The sequence below is a fragment of the Theropithecus gelada genome, chromosome 15, assembly GCF_003255815.1.
Source record: "Theropithecus gelada isolate Dixy chromosome 15, Tgel_1.0, whole genome shotgun sequence".
NCBI lineage: Eukaryota > Metazoa > Chordata > Mammalia > Primates > Cercopithecidae > Theropithecus > Theropithecus gelada.
The window spans coordinates 88,192,237-88,214,236 of record NC_037683.1 but is presented as its reverse complement, the minus strand read 5'-3'; the positions used below and the strand labels follow the sequence as shown (position 1 = coordinate 88,214,236).

The window sequence follows — 22,000 nt, the reverse complement described above, 5'->3', positions numbered from 1 at the left end:
TGTGCTCAAATTTCACCTTATGAGAGAGGCTTTGCCTAACCATCCTATATAAAACAGGAACTTTCCTATTCCCCATGCTTTCTAACTCTTAAGTTGATGCATAAACACACACACACACACACACACACACACACAATACTATACTATATGTACTATATATTTATTTTCTATTTCCTTTTACTGGAATGTAACTAGAGACTTTATCTGTTTTAATTACTGCTCTTCCTCTTGAGCATAGACCAGTGCCTGGCACATAGTAGGTACTCAATAAATGTATAATGAGTAAATATGAATATGGTCTCACAACTCCTTAAGTAGTGAAGCCAAGACTGAAACTCAGTTTTATCAGACTCAGATACTCATACACTTTAAGCATTTCACACAGTTTATGAAGGCCCTACCTTCCAGGTGGAATTAATGTGTTCCATAAACCTCTGTATATACCTTGATTACGTATATTACTTTAAGTGTATTGTGATTATAGTTACCTGTCTCTCTGTCCTAATACATTTGCTTTTCTGTAGGGTGGGAACCACATCTTACCCATATCTCTCATGCCTAATATGATCCATAGTGGGAGTGGAATACTTTTTGTTTTTATTGATGACTTCAGAAAGGAGCCGTCTTTTCTGCTGATCTTACTTTTTGCCAACACTCCCCAAAGGAAGTGATTTTCGTTCCTTTCCTTATCCAGCAACAAAACCCCAGAGAGATGTGCAAAATTGGGCTCATTATGCTGCTTACTCTACTAGGTATAAAGCAGTTGCCATCATGAGACCAAAGTTCTCCACTTTAATTTTGATTTTATGAAATAGCAAAACTGTTGCAAGGGATTTCTCTAGAGCCTTGTAATCTAGGACTGCAGCAGACAGAAGAGAATGAGTTAAACTTGGAAGAGGTGTTCCCAACACATAGTCCTTGTGTAACCAATCTCTTGGTGCTATATTATCCACCCTCTTCTTTGTTTCCAGTATGTAGCTCTTAATGTGTTTTCAGCATTTTGTTGTTATTTTAGGTCAGTGAAGTAGTCTGTTAATAACTTGGTATTAATACTGTCTTTCTACGGGTACTGCATCTTGGTAGGGAGCTCGGAGAATCATGCTTCTGGGATGTCGTGAAGTATGATGGGCAGCTGAGTGCCTTCTGCAACCCAGAGGTGTAATTGGTTCAGAGGAAATACATCTTTGAGGCTAATATTACCTGTCTTTCTTCAGTTCCCTATATAAATATGTTTGGAGATATTACATTGATGATTGGAAGCTGTCAGGATACCACACGCAATAATGTGGTTAAAAGATATTAGGCAAGCTTTTTCGAATACTGAGAAGCCATTCTGATTAACTGTTCAATAATAACTTTGAAGGCAGTATATTCATAAGCATGTATTTATCTCCAGCCACGTAATTAAAATGCCAATCTTCTCTCTAATTTCAGAGATCTCAGCCTCCTTAAAAAGCCCTCAAGAGCCTCACCATCATTATTCAGGTAGGATGCATGTGCACATAGACATGTCAGCTGAGCTAAATGTCTGTGCTTCTGCATTTGTAAACAGAAACATTGACAAATTCCGTGTTACTGACATGGCTTCCAACTTGAAAAGTTATTGTTTGCTTTGATGGGAAGAACATTGCAATGTCTAACTTTGCCATTGACTTGGGAAAACAAGTTTTCAGAATTTAAGAGAATTTGGATTTTTGCAAAATGCTTGCATTCTCAAGTCCCAGATTGCGAAGTCGAAAGATGACCTTGAGATCTAAAAATTCTTTGCAAGCTCAAAGCCAGCCCCAAACCAGAGATCTCAATGTTTTGGACTGGGGAAAAGGCAGACCTGAAAGTAGTTCCTTGAGGGAGGGCTTTGTACCCTCAGTGGGGCCTCAGTGAATATGATCACTGAATGAATGCCAACCCCACGGAGTGAGTTCAACAAAGATGTTATTAAACAAAGATGTCAAGGGTCTTGACTCTCTTAAGCAACATCCCTTCACAGTGCTTCAGTTGTCTTTCTTTCAAAGTGGGAATAATTGTACTTGCCCTTCCTGAGGAACAGTCTGCCAAAGGGCTAGTTGAGAATTAAGAGGAAAACACTTTGAAATGCAAAGCAATATAAAAACCAACTGGACTGGTGCCATTGGGTGGTTTCTTGGGAGTCATTGCTCTCAGCGTTGGACGAGATAATACATGGGTAAGCCTTTTACAAATCTAAAGCTCAATACATGAGTAAGAACTTATTGGTGTGATAATTACTGTTATAATTATATGAGGTTGTTTGTTCAGGGTCTAGTAATAGATTGCCTTATCCTGAATTCTCCTTTGTGGTGAATAGGGTTGCAGTGGATTCCAGACTCCTCAATCTGGGCTCTTACAACTGAGTCTTTCAGCTCGGCAGTAATCTATTATTTTGACTCCAGCCGTCAACTTAAGAAAGTCTCTAGTGAGGAATACTGTAACTCATGTTGACTCTGATCTGTTAGGCTATAGCTCTTAACAGGAAAATGCAGATCACTCGCTTCTAATTAAAATCGGTCTTCAGCTCTCTCTGGAAAAAGAAGATGAACTGTGCAAAGTGAACAATAGGTGTCCCCACAGTCCACTGTGCTTTGGATTTGCTTTGGAAAGGAAAACCAAAGTTCACAGATTAAAATGCCATTTAAAAGAAAGTTCCACGTATGTATGGATTAGTATGTGATTTGGTATTCAGGAGAGTGGAGGTGACAGTCCTACCTCAGACCATGTGACATAATCTCACATTAAATGCCTCTAAAATTGGGATTTCTTTCCTGTTTAAGGCATAGTTTATTTTTTAGACTGTATTATAGATTATGTTTTTGATAATGGCAGAAATAAGAGGTCTTTGAAATTAAATAGCATTATATGAATATATTGATGTGGAGAGGCTTTCTGTAAATTCAGCCCACTGATGCATACTTAAAATAGAAAATCTGTTTTTGTTTGCAGCCATTGAAAGGAATAATTTAATGAGGCTTTCTCAGACCATACCATTTACACCAATCCAACTGTTTGGTGAGTAGCATTTCTACCTTCTTGAGGTTATGCCAGGACAGAGGCATAAAATCTGAGTGAATCAAAGGTCTACATTGCAATTATTTTAGTTGAACATTTCATTTTGTCGATGGTTGTAATTTAGTGAGATTCATTTCCTAAAATGGAAACTCTTGTTAACTGTCATGGCCAGCATTCAGGGACAAAATCTAATACTATGGGAATAAGACCTATAATGAGCAGCAGTTGGGAAGAAAGCAATAATATTGCACCTGGCATTCACTGACTCAAGACTGGAAGTAAGTAGGGAAGAAAAGAACAAACCAACCATTTATAATAAGCACAGGAGAAAGCGATAAATGTCAATATGGTGAAAGCCAACAGGCATCTGAGGAGAAATGTTTTGTGTATTTTTTTTGTTTATTTTGTTTTGTGTACACTAATTGCTCTTACCTCAGACTGCAAATGTCATTTTAAAAGTCTGGAGTAGTAAAGAAAAACAAGCTCACACTGGCGAAGCCTACCAAAATTTCTCTGTCTGGCAGGATAAGGCATGAGCAAGTTGACAATATAGCAAGGGTCCCCAAAGTGTCCTTGAGCTTGATTCTTCTCACACTGTTCACATGGGCACAGACCAGGTTGACTTCTGATTGTTTGTATTTATTTTTTTATTTTCATTTTTGTATTTTTTTTGAGATGGAGTTTCGCTCTCATTGCCCAGGCTGGAGTGCAATGGCGGGATCTCGGCTCACTGCAACCTCTGCCTCCTGGGTTCAAGTGATTCTCCTGCCTCAGCCTCCCATGCAGCTGGGATTACAGGCATGCACCACCATGCCCGGCTACTTTTTGTATTTTTAGTAGAGACGGGGTTTCACCATGTTAGTCAGGCTGGTCTCAAACTCCTAACCTCAGGTGATCCACCTGGCCCAGCCTCCTAAAGTGCTGGGATTACAGGCTTGAGCCACCACACCCGGCCTGGCTTCTGACTGTTAATGCAGATGCCTTCCCCTTCCATTTGGCCCCACGGCTGGCTTTGCAAATCAATAGCTCTGCTCTAAAGCCTCTAAGGATTTAGAATTTCAAAGAGATCTTCAGTGGCATTTATCTGGGCACCAAGAATAAATATTTGAAAGGTTTGAAAAGTTGTTACTGAGCATTACCTAGATGTGTTTATTGGTGAGGAATTAGATGCAGGAGTGAGGGATTGGATTCCTTGGTAAACCAGTACCGTGTTCATAAAAAAAAAAAAAAAAAAATGAAGCAAAGGCGTAAGGGGGAAGTGAAACACCAGCTGAAACTGGACAGAAGTTGTATATAGAGTATGTTGCTCTGTTAAGAAACATTAAACACTGACTTGGTAGCATTTAGGTTCAATAGGAATTTTTCCCTCTTCAACAGCCTAAAAGTGGAAGCTATGTAGCAGTTAAGTAGTATTTTGTGTCTAAAATCCTTTCAGTGGGATTGAGTTTGTATCTGAGGTTGTAATTCACTTTGGCCATGTTAGCCTACTTAACCTTTACAACAGCCCAATGAAAACAGTATTTTCATTCCCATTTTTCTGATGGGGAAATTGAGGTTTTAAGTAACTTGTCCAAAGGCACAAAGGAAGGAAGGAGAGGCTCTGAGATATGACGCTGGTACTATTTGACTCCAGCTGAGTTAAACCATGCATTTTCAATGGAGTATTATCACCCCTAGAAAAAAATAAGGTTTTTTTTTTTAAAATGATATAAAGCACAGATCTACATAGAGTACACATAAGCAGATATGCAGAATATTTTTAATACAAGTTATTAAATTCAAGCTGAAATGCATCTGAAATCTAAAATGCTCCAAAGTCTGAACTTTTTGAGTGCTAATGTGATGCCACAAGTGGAAAACTCCCACACCTGACCTCCTGTGACAGGTCAGAGTCAAGACACTTTTGAAACTTTGTTTCGTGCACAAGATTATTAAAAATACTGTATACCATTACTATGAGGCTATATGTATAAAGTGTATATGAAACAAATGAATTTTGTGTTTGGGCTTGGGTCCCATCCCCAAGATATGTCATTATGTATATACACATATTCCAAAAATCTGAAAAAACCTGAAATTTGAAACACTTCTGGTCCTAAGCATTTTGGATAAGGGATATGCAACCTGTATTAATAGGTCATGAGAAGAACAATTAGAAAAGAATGTCTAATTAGGCTCCTTAGGGGGATGATAATGAGCAACACCATCAGGTTAAACTGTCTCTTTAGAAGGATTTATCTTTAACAGAAGCAGCATATCCTTACTACTTTGCTTTTGTCCAGTTATAGTCTGCAGTATGAACAGCTTAATTCTTTTGTATCCTCTGATACTTGTCCCTTCTCCCCTTCCCCACATCTACTAGACAATAAATAACGTGGAAACGTGGCCAGATCCATGTCCTTATTCTGTTCTGTTCCCTGCTAGTCCCATCTTCCTCTGGTCATTTGGGTAACTGAACTGATTCTGCATTGATATTTAGGATACTATCCACGTCACAGACATGGCAATCTTACTGAATTCCTTGCCTTCACTTCTCTTTGCAGCAGGAGAAGAAATAACTGTTTACAGGTTGGAGGAGAGTTCCCCTTTAAACCTTGATAAAAGCGTGTCCTCTTGGTCTCAGCGTGGGAGAGCTGCAATGATACAGGTGTTGTCCCGAGAAGAGATGGATGGGGGCCTCCGTAAAGCTATGAGAGTCGTCAGCACTTGGTCTGAGGATGACATTCTCAAGCCAGGACAGGTTTTCATTGTCAAGTCCTTTCTTCCTGAGGTTGTGCGGATGTGGCATAAAATGTTCCAGGAGAGTACTGTGCTTCATCTTTGCCTCAGGGTAAGTCTGAAACTCAGAGACCCATAGCCCAGAGGGACAGGTCAAAGAAAAGAGATCTGGTTACATCCTTATCTGAGGCCGTTATCTTCCACCCAAAGGGGAGCCTATTATTTTTTAGAGGTGGTATTGTTTTGTAGGACTTTTGCTTTTGGGACAGGCAGTGGTGGGAGTTGAATAAGGCTAAAAATCACATTTGGATAGCCTGTCCTAATTTCATGATCATAGCTGTACCACAGTAAACCAGTATTTTCATCAGTGCTCCCTATTTTGTAGGAAATTCAACAACAAAGAGCTGCTCAAAAATTGATCTATACCTTCAACCAAGTGAAACCACAAACCATTCCCTACACACCAAGGTAAGAAAATCTTGGCATCTTGGCCCTTTATTTTATGTAGGAATTTCTATCTATCTCTTCTCAGCCCATTACTCATGAGAAGTCTTATCCATGGGGAAATTCCCCATGATCTTATTTTTGGATTCTTCCTTCCATAATTTCGGAGACTGGCAAAAGGAGAATTAGAGACCCCGGAGATACCTTGGTGTTGATCATTGGACATAAACATGAGTGGAAAAAAGAGATTCAGAGGCTATAACTAAGATTTCAGTTATGGGAAACAGACAGATCTTGGGTGTTATTATTAATGTCCAGGGGCATTATGGCAGAAAAATTATTCTTATTGTAAGCATGGTCTCTTCCCCCAATATCTTATAAAAGTAGGAATTTTGTAAGAATAAACTCTTGTTACTTTCACTTGAGTGTCTTTATATGCTTGGATTCATTTATTGAGACACAGATCATAATTTGGTGCTGGACTTAGAGTAAAGCTTCATTCTTTGATTTACAAGGAACTTTATAGAGCACAGCAAGAAAAGTTGGGTCTGGTACTCATGAAAGAGTTGGAAAGTTTCCTCAAAGTGAAGGGAGATGGGTAAGCATGGAAAGAAAAATTAACAATATTTGCATCCTATCCCTTCCATAGAAAGGGCAAGGGCATGTGCATTGAGGCTGCATCATACCAGGGTTAGGTAATCTTTCCTGCTGATGACTGCTCAGTAAGGTAAGTCCCACTTTTGCTGTATTGTGGGGATCAATGGCCTCTTTTTCCCTAACAGGTTCCTGGAAGTTTTCTTAATCTACTGCCATTCAGCCAACCAGTGGTTGACCATTGAGAAATATATGACAGGGGAGTTCCGGAAGTACAACAACAACAACGGTGATGAAATCACCCCCACAAGCACCCTGGAGGAGCTGATGTTGGCTTTCTCTCACTGGACCTATGAGTACACTCGGGGAGAGCTGCTGGTTTTAGATTTGCAAGGTGATTGATGATGTAGGATTTGATACAACAAGCATGAGGCAAAGTGTAAAGAGATGTTGCAAGAGCCAGGATGGGTAATATATGGAGTTGCTCTGTGTAGCTTTGAAGGGAGGTGGGCACCTTTATTTCGAGACATTGTAAAGTGATAATCATGGAATCTGCTATGTTATTTCCCACTTAGGTAGAGGAAAAAATGTAGGCAGATGATTATCTGTTTAAAATGTAAAGACATCTAAATTTTTGAGCAAAATGAGAAATGATTTTTGTAACAAATTTTTCAGTTTTATGATTTCACCTTAGTCTTATGTTAATATTTAGGCATGCATTTATACGCATAGGAACATTTAAATTCTGAGTGTTTTTCATGATTTTGAGCTTATTGCTTTAGCAATTTATAATTTAGCTTGCTCTCTTTGCTGTGTTATAACTGTTCATGAAAATACACAGACTGAGAGAGGCAACGAAGCACACTCTTATTTAATGGAAGCCTTTGATCAGCACGTCTCCTGACTATCAACACCTCACATGTGACTTATAATCCTGCGTTACAAAACAGAGTATCTCCAGCAGGCTTTCCTAGCAGGGACAGAACAAAATATGTATTGAGGTCAAAGTTTAGTCCTTAGGCTCACTGACTGGGGCTTTGGTTTTAAATAAGAGATTTAGTCCAGGAAGTTTCCTAGAAGTTACCTCATTTAATCCTAGAAGCAGCACCTTGAGGTAAATATTATGGGAATTTAGGCCCAGAAACCTTAATGACTTGCCCAGAGTTGCACAGCTACTTAAGGGGGAGCCAGGATGCAGACTTAAGCTATTCTTAAGACATCCCTGTTCTTTTCTTTTCACTGCTCTTTCATTTCTTTTAAGAGTTTCATATGTAGAGGGTATAACCATCTTATGGTTTCTTTGAACAACTTGGGCCTTTTTCTTGTCCTGTCTGACTTTCCCAGCTCTCTGGTTCTGGGATTCTATGCTGAAAGCCGGGTTTGGAGGTTGGAGAGTTTAGAGATAAGCAGACAGTCCTGGGGCATCGTGAGCCACGTCTGCTAAGACTGCAAAGTCACGTTGATTGAAACTTGTGTCACATGCTCAAGGATGTGACACAAATTTTTAAACTACATACAAGTGCATTTTTAAAATGACATATAAGCGCTTCTGTCCTTTCAGATTGATGCTGCTCACAGAGTTGAATTATATTTCTAATTCAATTCAAACCCAATATTTTAGGAAGCAATATAAACAAAGTTAAAATGACCAAGTTGATTCAGCTTTTAAACCAGCAAGTACTTGATCCATATAAACCCAGAGCACTGATGCCCAAGGCATCTATTTTTGTAGCTCAAATTGGAGAGAGGTTGATTGTTTTCATCTGTGTTTGACTGTGCTTTGAGTTTTGGGTGGAGTTGTTTAAAAAAGAAAAACAGAAACACAAAACAAAACAACCAAAGAAAAACTTTAAGGAATTAATGATGACTCTTCAGTGTGTTTTGTATTCCACTTGAATAGGTTTTTGTTTAATGATGTTTATGTTTGGGGATTTTTATGTCTCTTAGTAATCCGAAGTAACATTAAACAGAACAAATGCTGTGTTGACAGTCTTGAGGGAAAAAGAGAATTAACTTTATTCTTTTACTGGGCAATTATGTGAATTGCAGAAATAGGCCACTCCAAATAAACGATGTCAAAACATTGACCTTCAAAGAAGGGAGGAGTGGACATCATAGAATGAGTGTGATGAAATTTGAGATACTTATCGGAGAGTTTTGGTCAATTGGTTAGACCTGGATTTATGGAAGAATGTGAATCCTATAATAGTAATTATGAACAGTTACACTACTACTACTAGCTAACATTTACTATGTTTGTGCCAGGCACTTGGCTAAAGGCTTATGTGCATTATTATATTTAATCCAAACCAGGTTGAAAAGGGAAAATAGAATGTAATTTTTAAAATCTCTTAATGGTTTTCGGTTCAGTTTTATATTGTCTTTAGTTTATTTGTATTTCTAGTCTTTGGAGAGATGATGCACCTTGTCTGGGTGGTGTAAGTGGAGACGGAGGCTCACCAGCAGCAGTTAGGAGGAGGGGCTCTGGAGTTGCAATGCCAGAGTCTGACTTCTGGCTCCGCTGTGAATTAGCTGCATAACATGGAGGAGCAACCACTTTGAGTCCCACTTCCCTCATTTGTAAATGGGGAAAATAATATTAGGCACTTAAGCCATAGAGTTGTTAAGGGCAAGAATTGAGACAAGTTCCTGACACACAGCCTTCAGTAAATGTTAGTAATTGTTGCTGTTAGCATTAGTCTCTGTGTGACTCTTTAATATGGAGGTTAATCTGCAGTTGCAGGCAGTCTGCCCTTAGCTGTGTGGTCCTGTTGGTGCTGCAGAGAGACTGCAGCCTCTGCTTCTATAGAAGAAGGCCCTGCTCGGTGTGCTGTGGTTCCCTACCGCTTTGAGAGAGAGAAGGAGTGTAAAACACTCAAGGAGTTTATTCTTTCGGTTTCTTTTCTTCTCCTCTTCGCTTTCTTCCAAGGGAGTACCAATAACTAACCCCAGAAGCTGCCACACCAGGCCAGAAACTGCACTCTAAGGAGAGACTTGACCAATTTCCAATCACTTGTAATTATGCCGAAGTTTTTTGGTCTCTCTCCACTTAAAAAAATCCTACATGTGAGGGCCTGAATCATCATCATTAAAATCCAACATTTAGTTCCCAGCAACAGAAATTGAAAACAATTATATTTCAAATTCCAGTGGTTTATAGGATTTTTTAGCTCACTGTATTTTTCAACATTAATTTGGAGATATTAATATTGTTTTAGAGTTATTAATTTTCTATTCAACAAAGCGGTTTCCAGAATGGCAGCATTGGCATCCACGTCGTCATCATCATAAATTCTGCTACTACAAAAAAGGTAGCTCCTTTCCACCAATGTACAAGTTCATTGATGTACTCAAAGGTGGTTGGGATCAGAATGTCAATCTCTGAGTTCCTCATAAAGGCATGCCACATATTACCTGACATCAGCATTTACTCTTGAAGTCAGATTGGTATTTGGGGCTGCTCTTTTTTCTTTTCTTTTCATTTCTTTTCTTTTTTTTTTTCTTTTCTTTTTTCTTTTTTTCCTTCTCTTTTCTTTTTTCTCTCCTCTTCTCTTCCTTTCTTTTCCCTTACCTTCTTTTCTTTTCTTTTTTCTTTCTTTCTTTTTTTTTTTTTTGCGGGGGGACAAGGTCTCCCTGCGTAGCCAAGGCTGGCTGGAGTGCAGTCGGACAATCATGGCTCACTGCAGCCTCAGCCTTCCTGGGCTCAAACAATACTCCACCTCAGCTTCCCGAGTAGCTGGGACCACAGGTGTGTGCTGCCACACCTGGCCAATTTTTGTATGTGTAGTGATGGGGTTTCACTATGTTGGCCAGGCCAGTCTCAAACTCCTGGGCTCAAGAGATCTGCCTGCCTCTGCTTCCCCAAGTGCTGGGATTACAGGTGTGAGCCACCGTGCCTGGCCTATTCTCTATTGGTCTATTCTCTATTTTCACACATTGAAAGGTCCTTCTGCCATTTGTGTGCCCCAAACTATGTATATATTAATCTTTGGACTGTCAGATTGGGTTTAGGGGTATAAAGGTTTGTGGATACTCTTTACCCTCATTCTTATAAGGAGTTCTGTTCCTTTGGGAACATAGTACTTTAGGGAAATGAGATAATCAATCAGAAACGTGATTTTACTAGTGGTAAGGAAATAAAATTTCACTTCACAAGAAGTTCTTGATAGGAGAAAAATAATACAAGTAACAGTGAACATTTTTTCAGCTTCCTAGGGGGCAGACACTTTGCTAAACAGTCTGTGTCCAGTAGTTCATTTAATCCTCTCAGTAACCCTGTAAGATAAGGCCCATTATTATTCACAATTTCAGATGACAAAACTGAGGTTCAGAGAGATTAAGGGAGCTATCCAGGTCACCCAATTTCAAGCTCTAGGTTATTTTTCTAAGGAAGTCAGTTTCATAGGGTAAAAGTCTATAAGGATTACATTTTCTTATGAAAGGTTTAGTGTATTGTAAAACATACAGACAATAGCAAAAATCTTTTTAAAACATACTGGCTAGAAAACATGAGTTTTCTCAACAAGTAGAAATACACTAAAATTTACAAATTTTATATAATGTTAAAAATAATCTTCCCACAAGATTAGTTGCTTTCAAGCAAAGAGAAGCAGGGCTGATTAGAGAATGATCTCAGAAATCACTGGATTGTGCCCAAATCTTACTGGCTGGCTTGGAACATTTCCACCAGTGGAAATCAGCCTCCTCACCACTAGTATTTTATAAGATATTCACTTTAGGTGCTGATTCCTGTTTTGATAAATTTTAACTTTACATTGCACCTATGTTACCTTTTTAGGCTTTAGTGTCATCTTTTTTTCAAAGGTAAATTTTATTGAAGACTTACATACATTTAGAAAATTCACATAGCATAAGCATACATCTCAAAGAATTTTCACAACTGAATACACAGTTGTAACCATCACCGAGATCAATAATTTAGCAGTTTCTATTCTACTGTTTATAAGTAGAATAAAAGTATAAGTATGTGACCAGGCGTGGTGGCTCAGGCTTATAATCCCAGCACTTTGGAAGGTCGAGGTGGGCAGATCATCTAAGGTCGGGAGATCGAGACCAGTTTGACCAACATGGAGAAGCCCTGTCTCTACTAAAAATACAAAATTAGCTGGGCATGGTGGCACATGCCTGTAGTCCAGCTACTCAGGAGGCTGAGGCAGGAGAATTGCTTGAACCCCGGAGGCGGAGGTAGTGGTGAGCCGAGATGGTGCCACTGCACTCCAGCCTGGGCAACAAGAGCGAAACTCCATCTCAAAAAAAAAAAAAAAAAAAAAAAAAAAGTGTAAGTGTGTGTCTCTTTGATGGAGCAGAGGTTGTACCTGCAAAACCACACAGCACCATGCACCTTGCTGAGCACTGATGGAATCCATCCAAGGAGACCATAGACCAATGTTAGGAACACAAATTTTGGCTCAGCGTTAATCCTGTTATGACCGTGTATGGACTGTGCAACCTCTGACAGATGACATAATTGGTTTGGACATTGGTGTACTCATTGATGTAAATGAGGATAAAATGTAAAATGAGGCTATGAGGATAACACTTTTCTTTTATAATTGCTGAGAATTAGAGAAAATAAAATTAGAATATCTGGTATATGCAAGTGGTAAATGAATGACAGATGCCACTATCAGTAACTGTGAACACACCACTAAAACAATCATTTACGGCCTAGAAGTTTATTATAACAGAGGGTTTGTGGGAAACAGCGCATTAACTAAAATTTTCAAACATTTCTGAACAATTTTTATAGTGCATTTAATTTACATGATTTTTTTGAGAATTAAAATATTTAATTTTTTTATATTTGGTTTTTATATATCTTTATATGTTTAGGGGGTACAAGTACAGATTTTTTTTACATGCTTTTTTTTTTTTTCTTTGAGGTGGAATTAAGCTCTGCTGCCCAGGCTTGAGTGCAGTGGCGTGATCTCAACTCACTGCAACCTCTGCCTCTCTGGTTCAAATGATTCTTCTGCCTCAGCCTCCCGAGTAGCTGAGATTACAGGCAAGCGCCACCAAACCTGGCTAATTTTTGTACTATTAGTAGAGATGGGGTTTCACCATGTTGGCCAGGCTGGTCTCGAACTCTTAATCTCAGGTCATCTGCCTGCCTCCACCTCCCAAAGAGCTGGGATTACACTTGTGAGCCACCGTGCCCAGCCAAATTTCTTACATGCCAGTATTGCTTAGTGGTGAAGTATGGGCTCATGATGTTTGATTTACTACAGAGTGACTGTGAGTTTTAAATTAAGAAATTAGAATTTAATTATTATTTTCTTGAATTTCTAAGAAAATGAAATCTCCATTTGCTAAATGAATTTTGTTTCTTCTTTTGAGGTGTTGGAGAAAATTTGACAGATCCATCTGTTATAAAACCTGAAGTCAAACAGTAAGTCATGTGTTATCATTTAGAAAATTGCATTTAACACATAGTAAATGGTTTTAAAAATAATTTACAAACATATATGTTCCCTGGCTAGATTCTAGAAAGGTTTTTAGGTAGCTTATGTATATAGACCAAAAACAATATGATTATAAAAAAGCATAGGTTAGGAAATGGGGGTAAAAAGAAAATACAGAAATATGTAAAATGATATTAAATCTGCAGTTAGATTTGTACACATAAATGGAAATTATAAGGACTAATGCAAATTCGACTGGGTTTCCAATGTGTAAGTTTAGCTTCTGTGGGTTTGATATGAGAACAATGTCATAGCCGAAGCACAGTTTCCTTTGTTGTCTTCACAATGGAGTCATTGCATCTTATCATGGGCAGCATCTTCCATCATGTGCTTATAAAATGAAAGCTGAGGGCATAAAGTGTGCTATTTAGTAACAGCAAATCTTATGAGAGGACAAAACAATGGAGTTTAAATATGAACCATCAGATAATCTGACTTAATTAAGATCTGAATTTTAAATTCTATAGAGAGATGACTCAACCTGTCCCTTGAATTCTCATGGAATTTTATCCCAGAAGCAGGCTTTTGGGAAGACTTGGCAGTAAAGGATCTCAGGTTGTATTCTTGTATTAAAGGTGGGGTAGAAAGAAGTGATGGTGAGGGTTAAACACTGATCAATATGGCAGGCAACAATGGTTCTCAAATAAGAGTTTACATCACAATCACCAGGAGAGCCTGTGAAAACACAGATTGCTGGGCCCCACTCCCAGAGTTTCTGCTTCAGTAGGTTTGGGGTAGGGCCAAATAATCTGCATTTCTTACAAGTTCCCAGGGAATTATGATGCTGCTGGTCCAGAGACCACTCTTGAGAACTGCCAGCATACATTTTTACTTCTTAGTTGTCATAGTTGTGTACACTTGGCCCCTGGGTAGTAGTTATATGTATATAACTACGTAAGTAGGCAATCAATAAAATCTGAAATTTTTACTTTCCCTCTCCAAGAACTCATAAATATTCACTGCTTTAGTGCTCTGTTATTTTACTGAGTGATTTAATCTAAATATGTAGGCTTCTATGCAAAGAGGCCCATCTAAAAGTGTATTAGATATTTAATTGGACTAGGTGAACTAGAGAAAATAAAGGTGATCCGTATTGAACATACACATCTAATTCCTATGATATTTATTTGACTGTGGCATCCATGTTACCACGCTTATGTACGTAAAGACTTTATTATTTTTCACTTAAGCTCTGCTAAAGTGTTTTAGCTAAGAATATTATTTCTTCAGTAGCCCTGTATGCCTAAGAGTTAGTAGTAGGAATCTTATACTAAAAGTACTTTATAATTTTGCAGTGGAAATTTTTTGCATATATAATGAACCAAGTTTATGTATACCCCATCTATCATTTATTAAATTTTGACCTTGGCATATGTCACTTAATATGACCTGAATATTCTATCATTTAGAATTCTAAGATTATATTATCCCCCTTGACAGGTAGGTATTTAATTGCATGCTATAGGCCAGTGGGCCTCAATTTCTATTAAAGTCACCTGGGGAACTTAAAAAAAATTGCCAAGGATTGGCATCAAATTAGAATCTCTGAAGATAGGGCTCTGATATCTGTATTTTTTTTAAGTTCCTCATGTGATTCCACGGGCAACCAGGGTTGAGAAACTGTCTTCTGGCAACTTTATTTTTTTATGACTTAAGGATAGTAACTCTGGAAACTGATAGGACGGCTTCGTTGTGGCCTGCCTGGTTTTGTGGGGTGACCCAATTTTGGATGCAGTTGGCCTTCATGGTCAAGATAACAAGAACTACTATTTTCTCATGCTCATGAGGAATTATGTCCGATTAGTTCCATGGGGCTCACATTTCGAATGCCTTACGTGTCTGAAGCACTTGCTACACGAAGCACGGGACATGGACCAACAAGGTCAGCATCATCGCGAAGAGGGTTAGACATGCAGTATCTCAGGACCCTGCCCAGACATACTGAATCAAAATCTGAATTTCCACAAGATCCTCAGGTGATCCGGTGTGAATTAAAGTTTGGGAAGCACTGATTTAAGCAAGTGCTTTCACAGGTTATTTGTTTTAACCTTTGCAACAACAATGAAAGGAAGCATTTTCAATCCCAGTTCACAAATGAGAAAACTTAGGCTCAGTGAAGATGGTAACTTTCCTATGAGGAGAAGGGGTCAATGAAAGGACAACCCTCTACCAAAAGAGAAGATATTCTTGTGGTGGAAATTCTCATATCGTTTCAAGTGCTTATTGTTTCTTAACTTTCCCTAACCTTCTGCCTTGGTTATTGGTCATTTGGGATTACAGTTTTTTAGCTTGCTGCTTTGATAGTTTTGGGCATTTGACAAGTATGAAATGATGATGAGATGTTCTTTAGTAAATCTATGTATAGATGGCACTAATTAGCGTTTCCTCGCATGTGGAACCAAGCTACCACCTGCTTTTCCTGTGTTGTGAAAAATCTGGAAAACAGCTACTTGTATTTTTTTAAAAACCTGGTTATCTAAGACTGCAAGGCTCTAGGCGTGCTGTAGCGGGTAGATGCAAATGAATTTCCCTACGACTCCCCTTCGTTCTCCCCTGCACTGGGAGTGGTCGAACTCCTGCTATATGCATTTTGTAGTAATTTTGATTCTTTTGTCTTAACTTTCCCAGAGCTCATAGAGGGAAATCATGTAACTTACAGCTTTTATCTGAGATTTAGTGTTGCATCTCTAAGTTGGGGATTTTTGTGTGTTACTGGGAGAAAGAAATGGCAGGTATTGAAAGCAAATGAATGAAATATTCTAACAGGGTCATGTTGGAGAGACTATGAAAAGGCATTCTTCAATGTAAACGACTAAAATAACACTGTTTCACTTTATTGGCATCGTAGAATCTCGGTCTAAATGCTGAGTGCTTTGACTTTTTTGCCACCTTCAGTTTCACCTTATTGAAGTGGTACCTTACCAGATGGACAGAGAGAGAGGAATAGTTAACAAGAGGCAGCTTATGCAGCCAGGTAAATACCACCAGAGCTGTGCTCTGTAAGAGCGATTGAGTGGCCAGGAAAGTTAATCCTGGGTGTCTGTTCACTTGGTCTTCCCGAGAGATTTCCTCCACCTACTCGCCTCAGAGCAAAGAGGCGATCTGAGATCAAATTGACATCAGCCCTCATTCTGAGCTTGGCACATCTTCAGAGCAGCTACTGTTATTCTGCCAAAAGGAAGTGGAAATTGAGATAAATGTTTCAATCCTTGGATGGAAAAAAGTCCATTTTTACACCACGTCCCTTTTGAAAAACCGCATTCCTTAGAAGCGAAGTTTATTGTTTCCTTTTGTGATAGTTTGCTTTTCTTTTTTCTTAAGACGTGGTATTTAAGAGCGGTAATTGAGTTCAGATTTTAAAATGTGCTGTTTCCACTCTGCATGCCATTAAAATAAAATATTAGCTTTCATAAAGTTTCTTGGGAAATGTTTCTGGTGTGCTCTGCTCTGTGGTGTGCTGTGTCAACATCCAAAGAATAATGGTCGCCTTTGATATGATAACGGATGAACACTGATCTTAGAATCTGCTGGGGATTTGTTATGATTATAGAGTATTCAAAAGGTGCCTTATATATACTGATTCTATTTGTAACTCTGTCACCTACATCGAGCATATGTACTTTACTTCCACCAACACATTGTGTCATAGTCTTGTCTTTCCACAAAAAGCCCAACTAGAGCAGTTTGCCGGAGAGCAAGTGGCTTTGAAAGAGCCATGAGTACGGATCTAGGGTTTAGTCGGGTATTTGTTTTTGAGGATGGTTATTTTCAGAAAAGTATTTGGGTTGGAAGCAATGTCTATGCATCGTTTTAGAAGGCGTGTCCCAAAAGCAAATGTGTTTTACTTTATATCTTACCTTTGGGGTATTCTAGTAGAACATTTGGTAGTGAATGCCACTCTTTCACCCCATATGCATTAAAAAGGATTTCACTGTATTTTGTTTTAATGTGGTACATAGAAAATGCACTCTTCTATCAGATTAGCGTTGAAATGCGTTTCACAGTAGGTCTTGGAGTTGGGAACAAAGATTTAAGTGCATTTGAATTTTAAATTTGCAAACCTAACATTGTTGTTTCCCCAAAGTGCTCTGTTCTTTGTTGGCTCCTTCAAGTTTACTGGGTTACTATGGGATACTGTTCGGTATCTCAGAGAATCCTAGTTGAGCTCCTTTTTCTTAGCTGTGATCTAATTGATATTCTGATATTTCCTCTAGATCAAGAGGAATGGTGTTTGGACCGGCCAATTTGGGGGAAGATGCAATTAGAAACTTCATTGCAAAACATAATTGTAACTCCTGCTGCCGGAAGCTCAAACTCCCGGGTATGCCACTAACAGTTCTGTTTTTCTCTAAGTAAATCTCTCATAGAACAACATCCTTTGTAACCTGGGATAAAGTAGAGAATTATAATCACATTTTTATCTCATTCACAGTCATTCGCAGGGCCTGACTTTCTGACTGCAAAATTTTCAAGTCTCTAAAGGGATTAAAAGGACAGGGATTTACTTTGGGTTCTGCCAAAATGTGATAAAACAACATGGGGCCCAATAGTTGTCACAGTCACTCCAAAGGAAAAGTTCCACTGACTTTAAATGGGATGAAATCTGACAGAGGCAGGTCTTTGCCCTCCCCACCCCCCACTTTGGGTCCTGCCAGCTGCCGATGGCCTCAGGGTGTTGTCCACAGCTTTTCTATTTCTATTCTATTCTAATTTACCCATTGGGTACTTGGGAGGGTGTGGTATGGAGGGAAATGACACCCTCAATCAAAGTAGTACTTTTTACTGTAAAAATCGGCTACTTTAAACACACATTGCAACATGTATTTTTAAAAATCTGATTTGATAACATGACATACTTAAAAATTCCTACTATAAAAGCAAGCAGCTGGAGGCCTGTGCCCTCCAAATGGGCAGTCCCAGCCCTGTTGCATTCCTTTATTTTGTCCCAGAAGGGAAGCATCATGTGTACCTCAGCTTGCCCACTACTTTTGGTCACACCAAACTTGTCCTTACAGTGGGATTTCACATATCTTAAGCGAGTAGCTCTTCTTGCCTTATAATAAATGATCATACCCTGAATTTGAAGTCAGTGAAAGAGCACCATCCATCGTAACCTGGGATGGGACAGGTGTAAATTTACAACAAACAAAGGTGATTTTTTTTTTTTTTTGAGACGGAGTCTCACTATGTCGCCCAGGCTGGAGTGCAGTGTCGCAGTCTCGGCTCACTGCAACCTCTGCCTCCCGGGTTCAAGCGATTCTCCTGTCTCAGCTTCCTGAGTAGCTGGGACCACAGGCGCTCGCCACCACGCCCAGCTAACTTTTTGTATTTTTAGTAGAGATGGGGTTTCACTATGTTGGCCAGGATGGTCTCAAACTCCTGACCTCGTGATTCGCCCACCTCAGCCTCCCACAAAGTGCTGGGATTACAGGTATGAGCCACTGTGCCCAGCCACAAGGGTGATTTCTAATCTTGTTGGAGTTAGAGGTAGGGGGAGCTCCTGTGGTGAAGGCATAGAGAGACAGAGCTGGAGCAGGCTTCCAGTTCCACTGGCAATATAGTGGTCAGTCAGCGATGGGGAGATCAAAATGCAGCAGTCAGAGAGGGAAGGGCCATAACTCTCACAACTGGCCAGGACTCACTCTCAGAAATCACATACCTGACGTGGCAAAGAGATTGTGCACAACCGAACTGCCCACTGGCTTCTCTGGTCAAAAGGAGCTCAGGAAGGGACTGGGACTGGACTGAGAGTCATCAGGACCTCCAGGTAAGGGCCCTCTGGAAGGCAGGAGCTGACAACGATCAGAGTCATTTCTTGATGGCAGGCCAGAGTCCGGCTCATTCACTCAGCATCCTCCAGTACTGTCCTTTTCCCAGGTCTGATTCATTCTTACCCTGGAAGGGTAGCCTGCATTCTACATCTAAGGAGATGTAGAATACATCTTAGATGTAGGACTACATCTAAGGAGCCAGGACACAGGGAGACTTGAGACAGAACTCACTGCTTCCAATCCTTGAGCTCAGTTAGTAGTCCTGTAGGATTAAGCTTGAGATAATTTTTTTACATTACACTGGTAGGTGTTTTGTTTGTTTGTTTGAAACAGAGTTTTGCTCTTGTCGCCCAGGCTGGAGTATAGTGGGGCAATCTCGGCTCACTGCAACCTCTGCCTCCCGGGTTCAAGTAATTCTCCTGCCTCAGCCTTCCGAATAGCTGGGATTACAGGTGCCTGTCGCCACGCCCAGTTAATTTTTGTATTTTTAGTAGAGATGGGGTTTCACCACGTTGGCCAGGCTTGTCTCGAACTCTTGACATCAGGTTATCCACCTGCCTTGGCCTTCCAAAGTGCTGGGATTACAGGCATGATAGACTGGTAGGTTTTGAGTAATTCAGCAGTTCCACCATCTCTAGTCCTAATTCATCTTTTCTTTCAAAATCTTAGTTTTTGACCAACATTTAAGTGGAAATAAGAAATATCCTTGTTTATTCAGACATTTACTAATCTAAATAAAAAAAGAGTTTTGTCTGGAAAATAGGATTAGAGGTAATTTTTCATTTTTGTTTGATTACATTTCCCTTCATATTTTTTTTTATATGAGAGGCAGTTTAGGATAGTATAAAGGGCATAGGCTCTGTAGCCAGAGAGGCTGAACTCACATTTCAGTTCTGCTTTTTACCAGCTATATGACCTTGGGCTTCAGTTTCCTCATCTGTAAAACAGGCATAATAGCACCTGTTTCATAAAGTTTGTGTGAAGACTGAATTATGTAGTATACGTATTAGTCTGTTTTTATGCTGTTGATAAAGAAAATACCTGAGACTGGGCAATTTATAAGAGAAAGAGGTTTAATGAGCTTACAGTTTCACATGGCTGGGAGGCCTCACAATCATGGCAGAAGACAAGGAGGAACAAGTCACTTCTCACATGGATGGCAGCAGGCAAAGAGAGAGCTTGTGTAGGGAACCTCTCATTTTTAAAACTATCAGATCTTGTGAGACTCATTCACTATCACGAAAAGAGTGCAGGAAAGATCCATACCCATAATTCAATCACCTCCCACTGGATTCCCCCCATGACATGTGGGAATTGTGGGAGTTACAAGTCAAGACGAAATTTGGGGAGGGGACACAGCCAAACCATATCAACATACATGTTCAATAAATGTTGATTGTTTTATTATTAATATATAATATGTATTAGTTTTATGTCCACATAATCCTCATTTAGCATTAAAAATAATATAAGAAATACATGTTCTAGGCTAGCAAATACAATCAGTATAGCACAAAAAGGTCACAAACATTTTAACCCCATTTTCCTCCATACCTATCTTACAAAGGTTATGCCTCTTAATATTTTCTTTTAGCTTTTTTCTTTTCAAATGGAAGGAGGGCTTAGGAAGCATAGGATCTGATAACTGGATGGAACTTTTATTGGCTGTACCAAACCTGAGGTGCAGGTTTTGTCACAGAAAGCTGACCACTGAGATGAGGAGTCAGCCTTCTTGGCTGACCTCTCTGCCTCTGCCTGTCATTCAACAGTAAAATGCCCCGTTTCCCATTTGGTCTCACTTAACTCTGGCCAGATTATGCCTTATAGGGCACTGTGTATTGAAGCAAGCAAGCAAGTCTTTCTTCCCTGCCCCCATAAACAGCGCCCAAACAGCATAGGGAAGGGAAAGGGGATATTGGGGTGGGAAAGGAGGCTTAATTTAGACATGGTCAAGGGTTTGAGTTCGACATATCTATGGTCTGAGGAAGAGGAGATCGCTCTGAACACTTGGCAAAGCCTAAAGTCCCATTTCTCTTCATAAGCAGTAGGTTCTTGGGGATCCACTATAACCTTTTTACCTGTCCTCCTTGCAGATTTAAAAAGAAATGACTATTCCCCTGAAAGGATAAATTCCACCTTTGGACTTGAGGTAAAAATAGAATCAGCTGAGAAGCCTCCAGCAAGGGAGAGGGGTAGAAATTCCCCAGAAGATGATATGCAACTATAAAAAGGGAGGAGCAAGAAGATCCCAGTGCTTGCCCTGCCTTCCAGGAACTCTGTGATAGCATAGATTGATTGATGTGACATTGATTACATCAGCATCTCCTTGGAACACGCCTTCTGAGCCTCACATCTCCTTCTGTCCAAAGGCCTCATTGGTATATGATCAATGGGTTCTCCTAGACACTGACCTCTGTCCAGGGCACTTTGCAACTCCATCCTCAAGTTCCACATGAAGACGCTTGGATGAGTCAGCTGGGAATATTGTTCTTGTATACCTCATTGCTTTAGCTGGTCACTTGGAACCTTGGAGCAGAATCCTGCACATTAAAGGATGGGGTGAGGGGGAGATACATTTATTTTATTTTCTTACTATGTGTGCAGACCGGACCCCCTACTACTGTTTGTCACCTCACCCACAGATTGTATTTATATCTATATATATGTTCATAAAAAGTTATGTGATTTCCTCCTCTGTCTTTTCCACGGCATAGGACTTTGAATAGCAATGATAGGAAAAACAGTGGAATGAGGGTGGATTTGCACAGATTGGAGCACATTCCTGCACAAACTACCAAGTATACTGGCGAAATCTAGATGGGTTTCAGATATTGTCAGTGAATCATATAATGCCTGGATATTTCAGGTTTCTGTAAAAGAAAGGGAAATTTAAAACAAATACCCTTCCATATATAATATATACAGTATACATGGGGTATACGTTTTATATATATACACACACATATATAT

At 39.6% G+C, this 22,000-nt stretch overlaps 1 protein-coding gene across 3 annotated transcripts in view; it reads left to right on the top strand.

Annotated features, from left to right (window-relative positions):
* Positions 1 to 21,649, top strand: part of TRPM6 (transient receptor potential cation channel subfamily M member 6) — a 162,327-nt gene extending 140,678 nt beyond the window's left edge. For all 3 annotated transcript variants that reach the window (XM_025359443.1, XM_025359445.1, XM_025359444.1), the window contains exons 32-39: positions 1,435 to 1,485; positions 2,956 to 3,021; positions 5,565 to 5,851; positions 6,125 to 6,207; positions 6,966 to 7,171; positions 13,135 to 13,186; positions 17,474 to 17,580; positions 21,124 to 21,649. In XM_025359443.1, coding sequence (XP_025215228.1) covers positions 1,435 to 1,485; positions 2,956 to 3,021; positions 5,565 to 5,851; positions 6,125 to 6,207; positions 6,966 to 7,171; positions 13,135 to 13,186; positions 17,474 to 17,580; positions 21,124 to 21,257 — 986 coding nt within the window. In that variant the 3' untranslated portion in view covers positions 21,258 to 21,649. The remainder of the gene's footprint in view (positions 1 to 1,434; positions 1,486 to 2,955; positions 3,022 to 5,564; positions 5,852 to 6,124; positions 6,208 to 6,965; positions 7,172 to 13,134; positions 13,187 to 17,473; positions 17,581 to 21,123) is intronic.
* Positions 21,650 to 22,000: the final 351 nt, after the last annotated feature.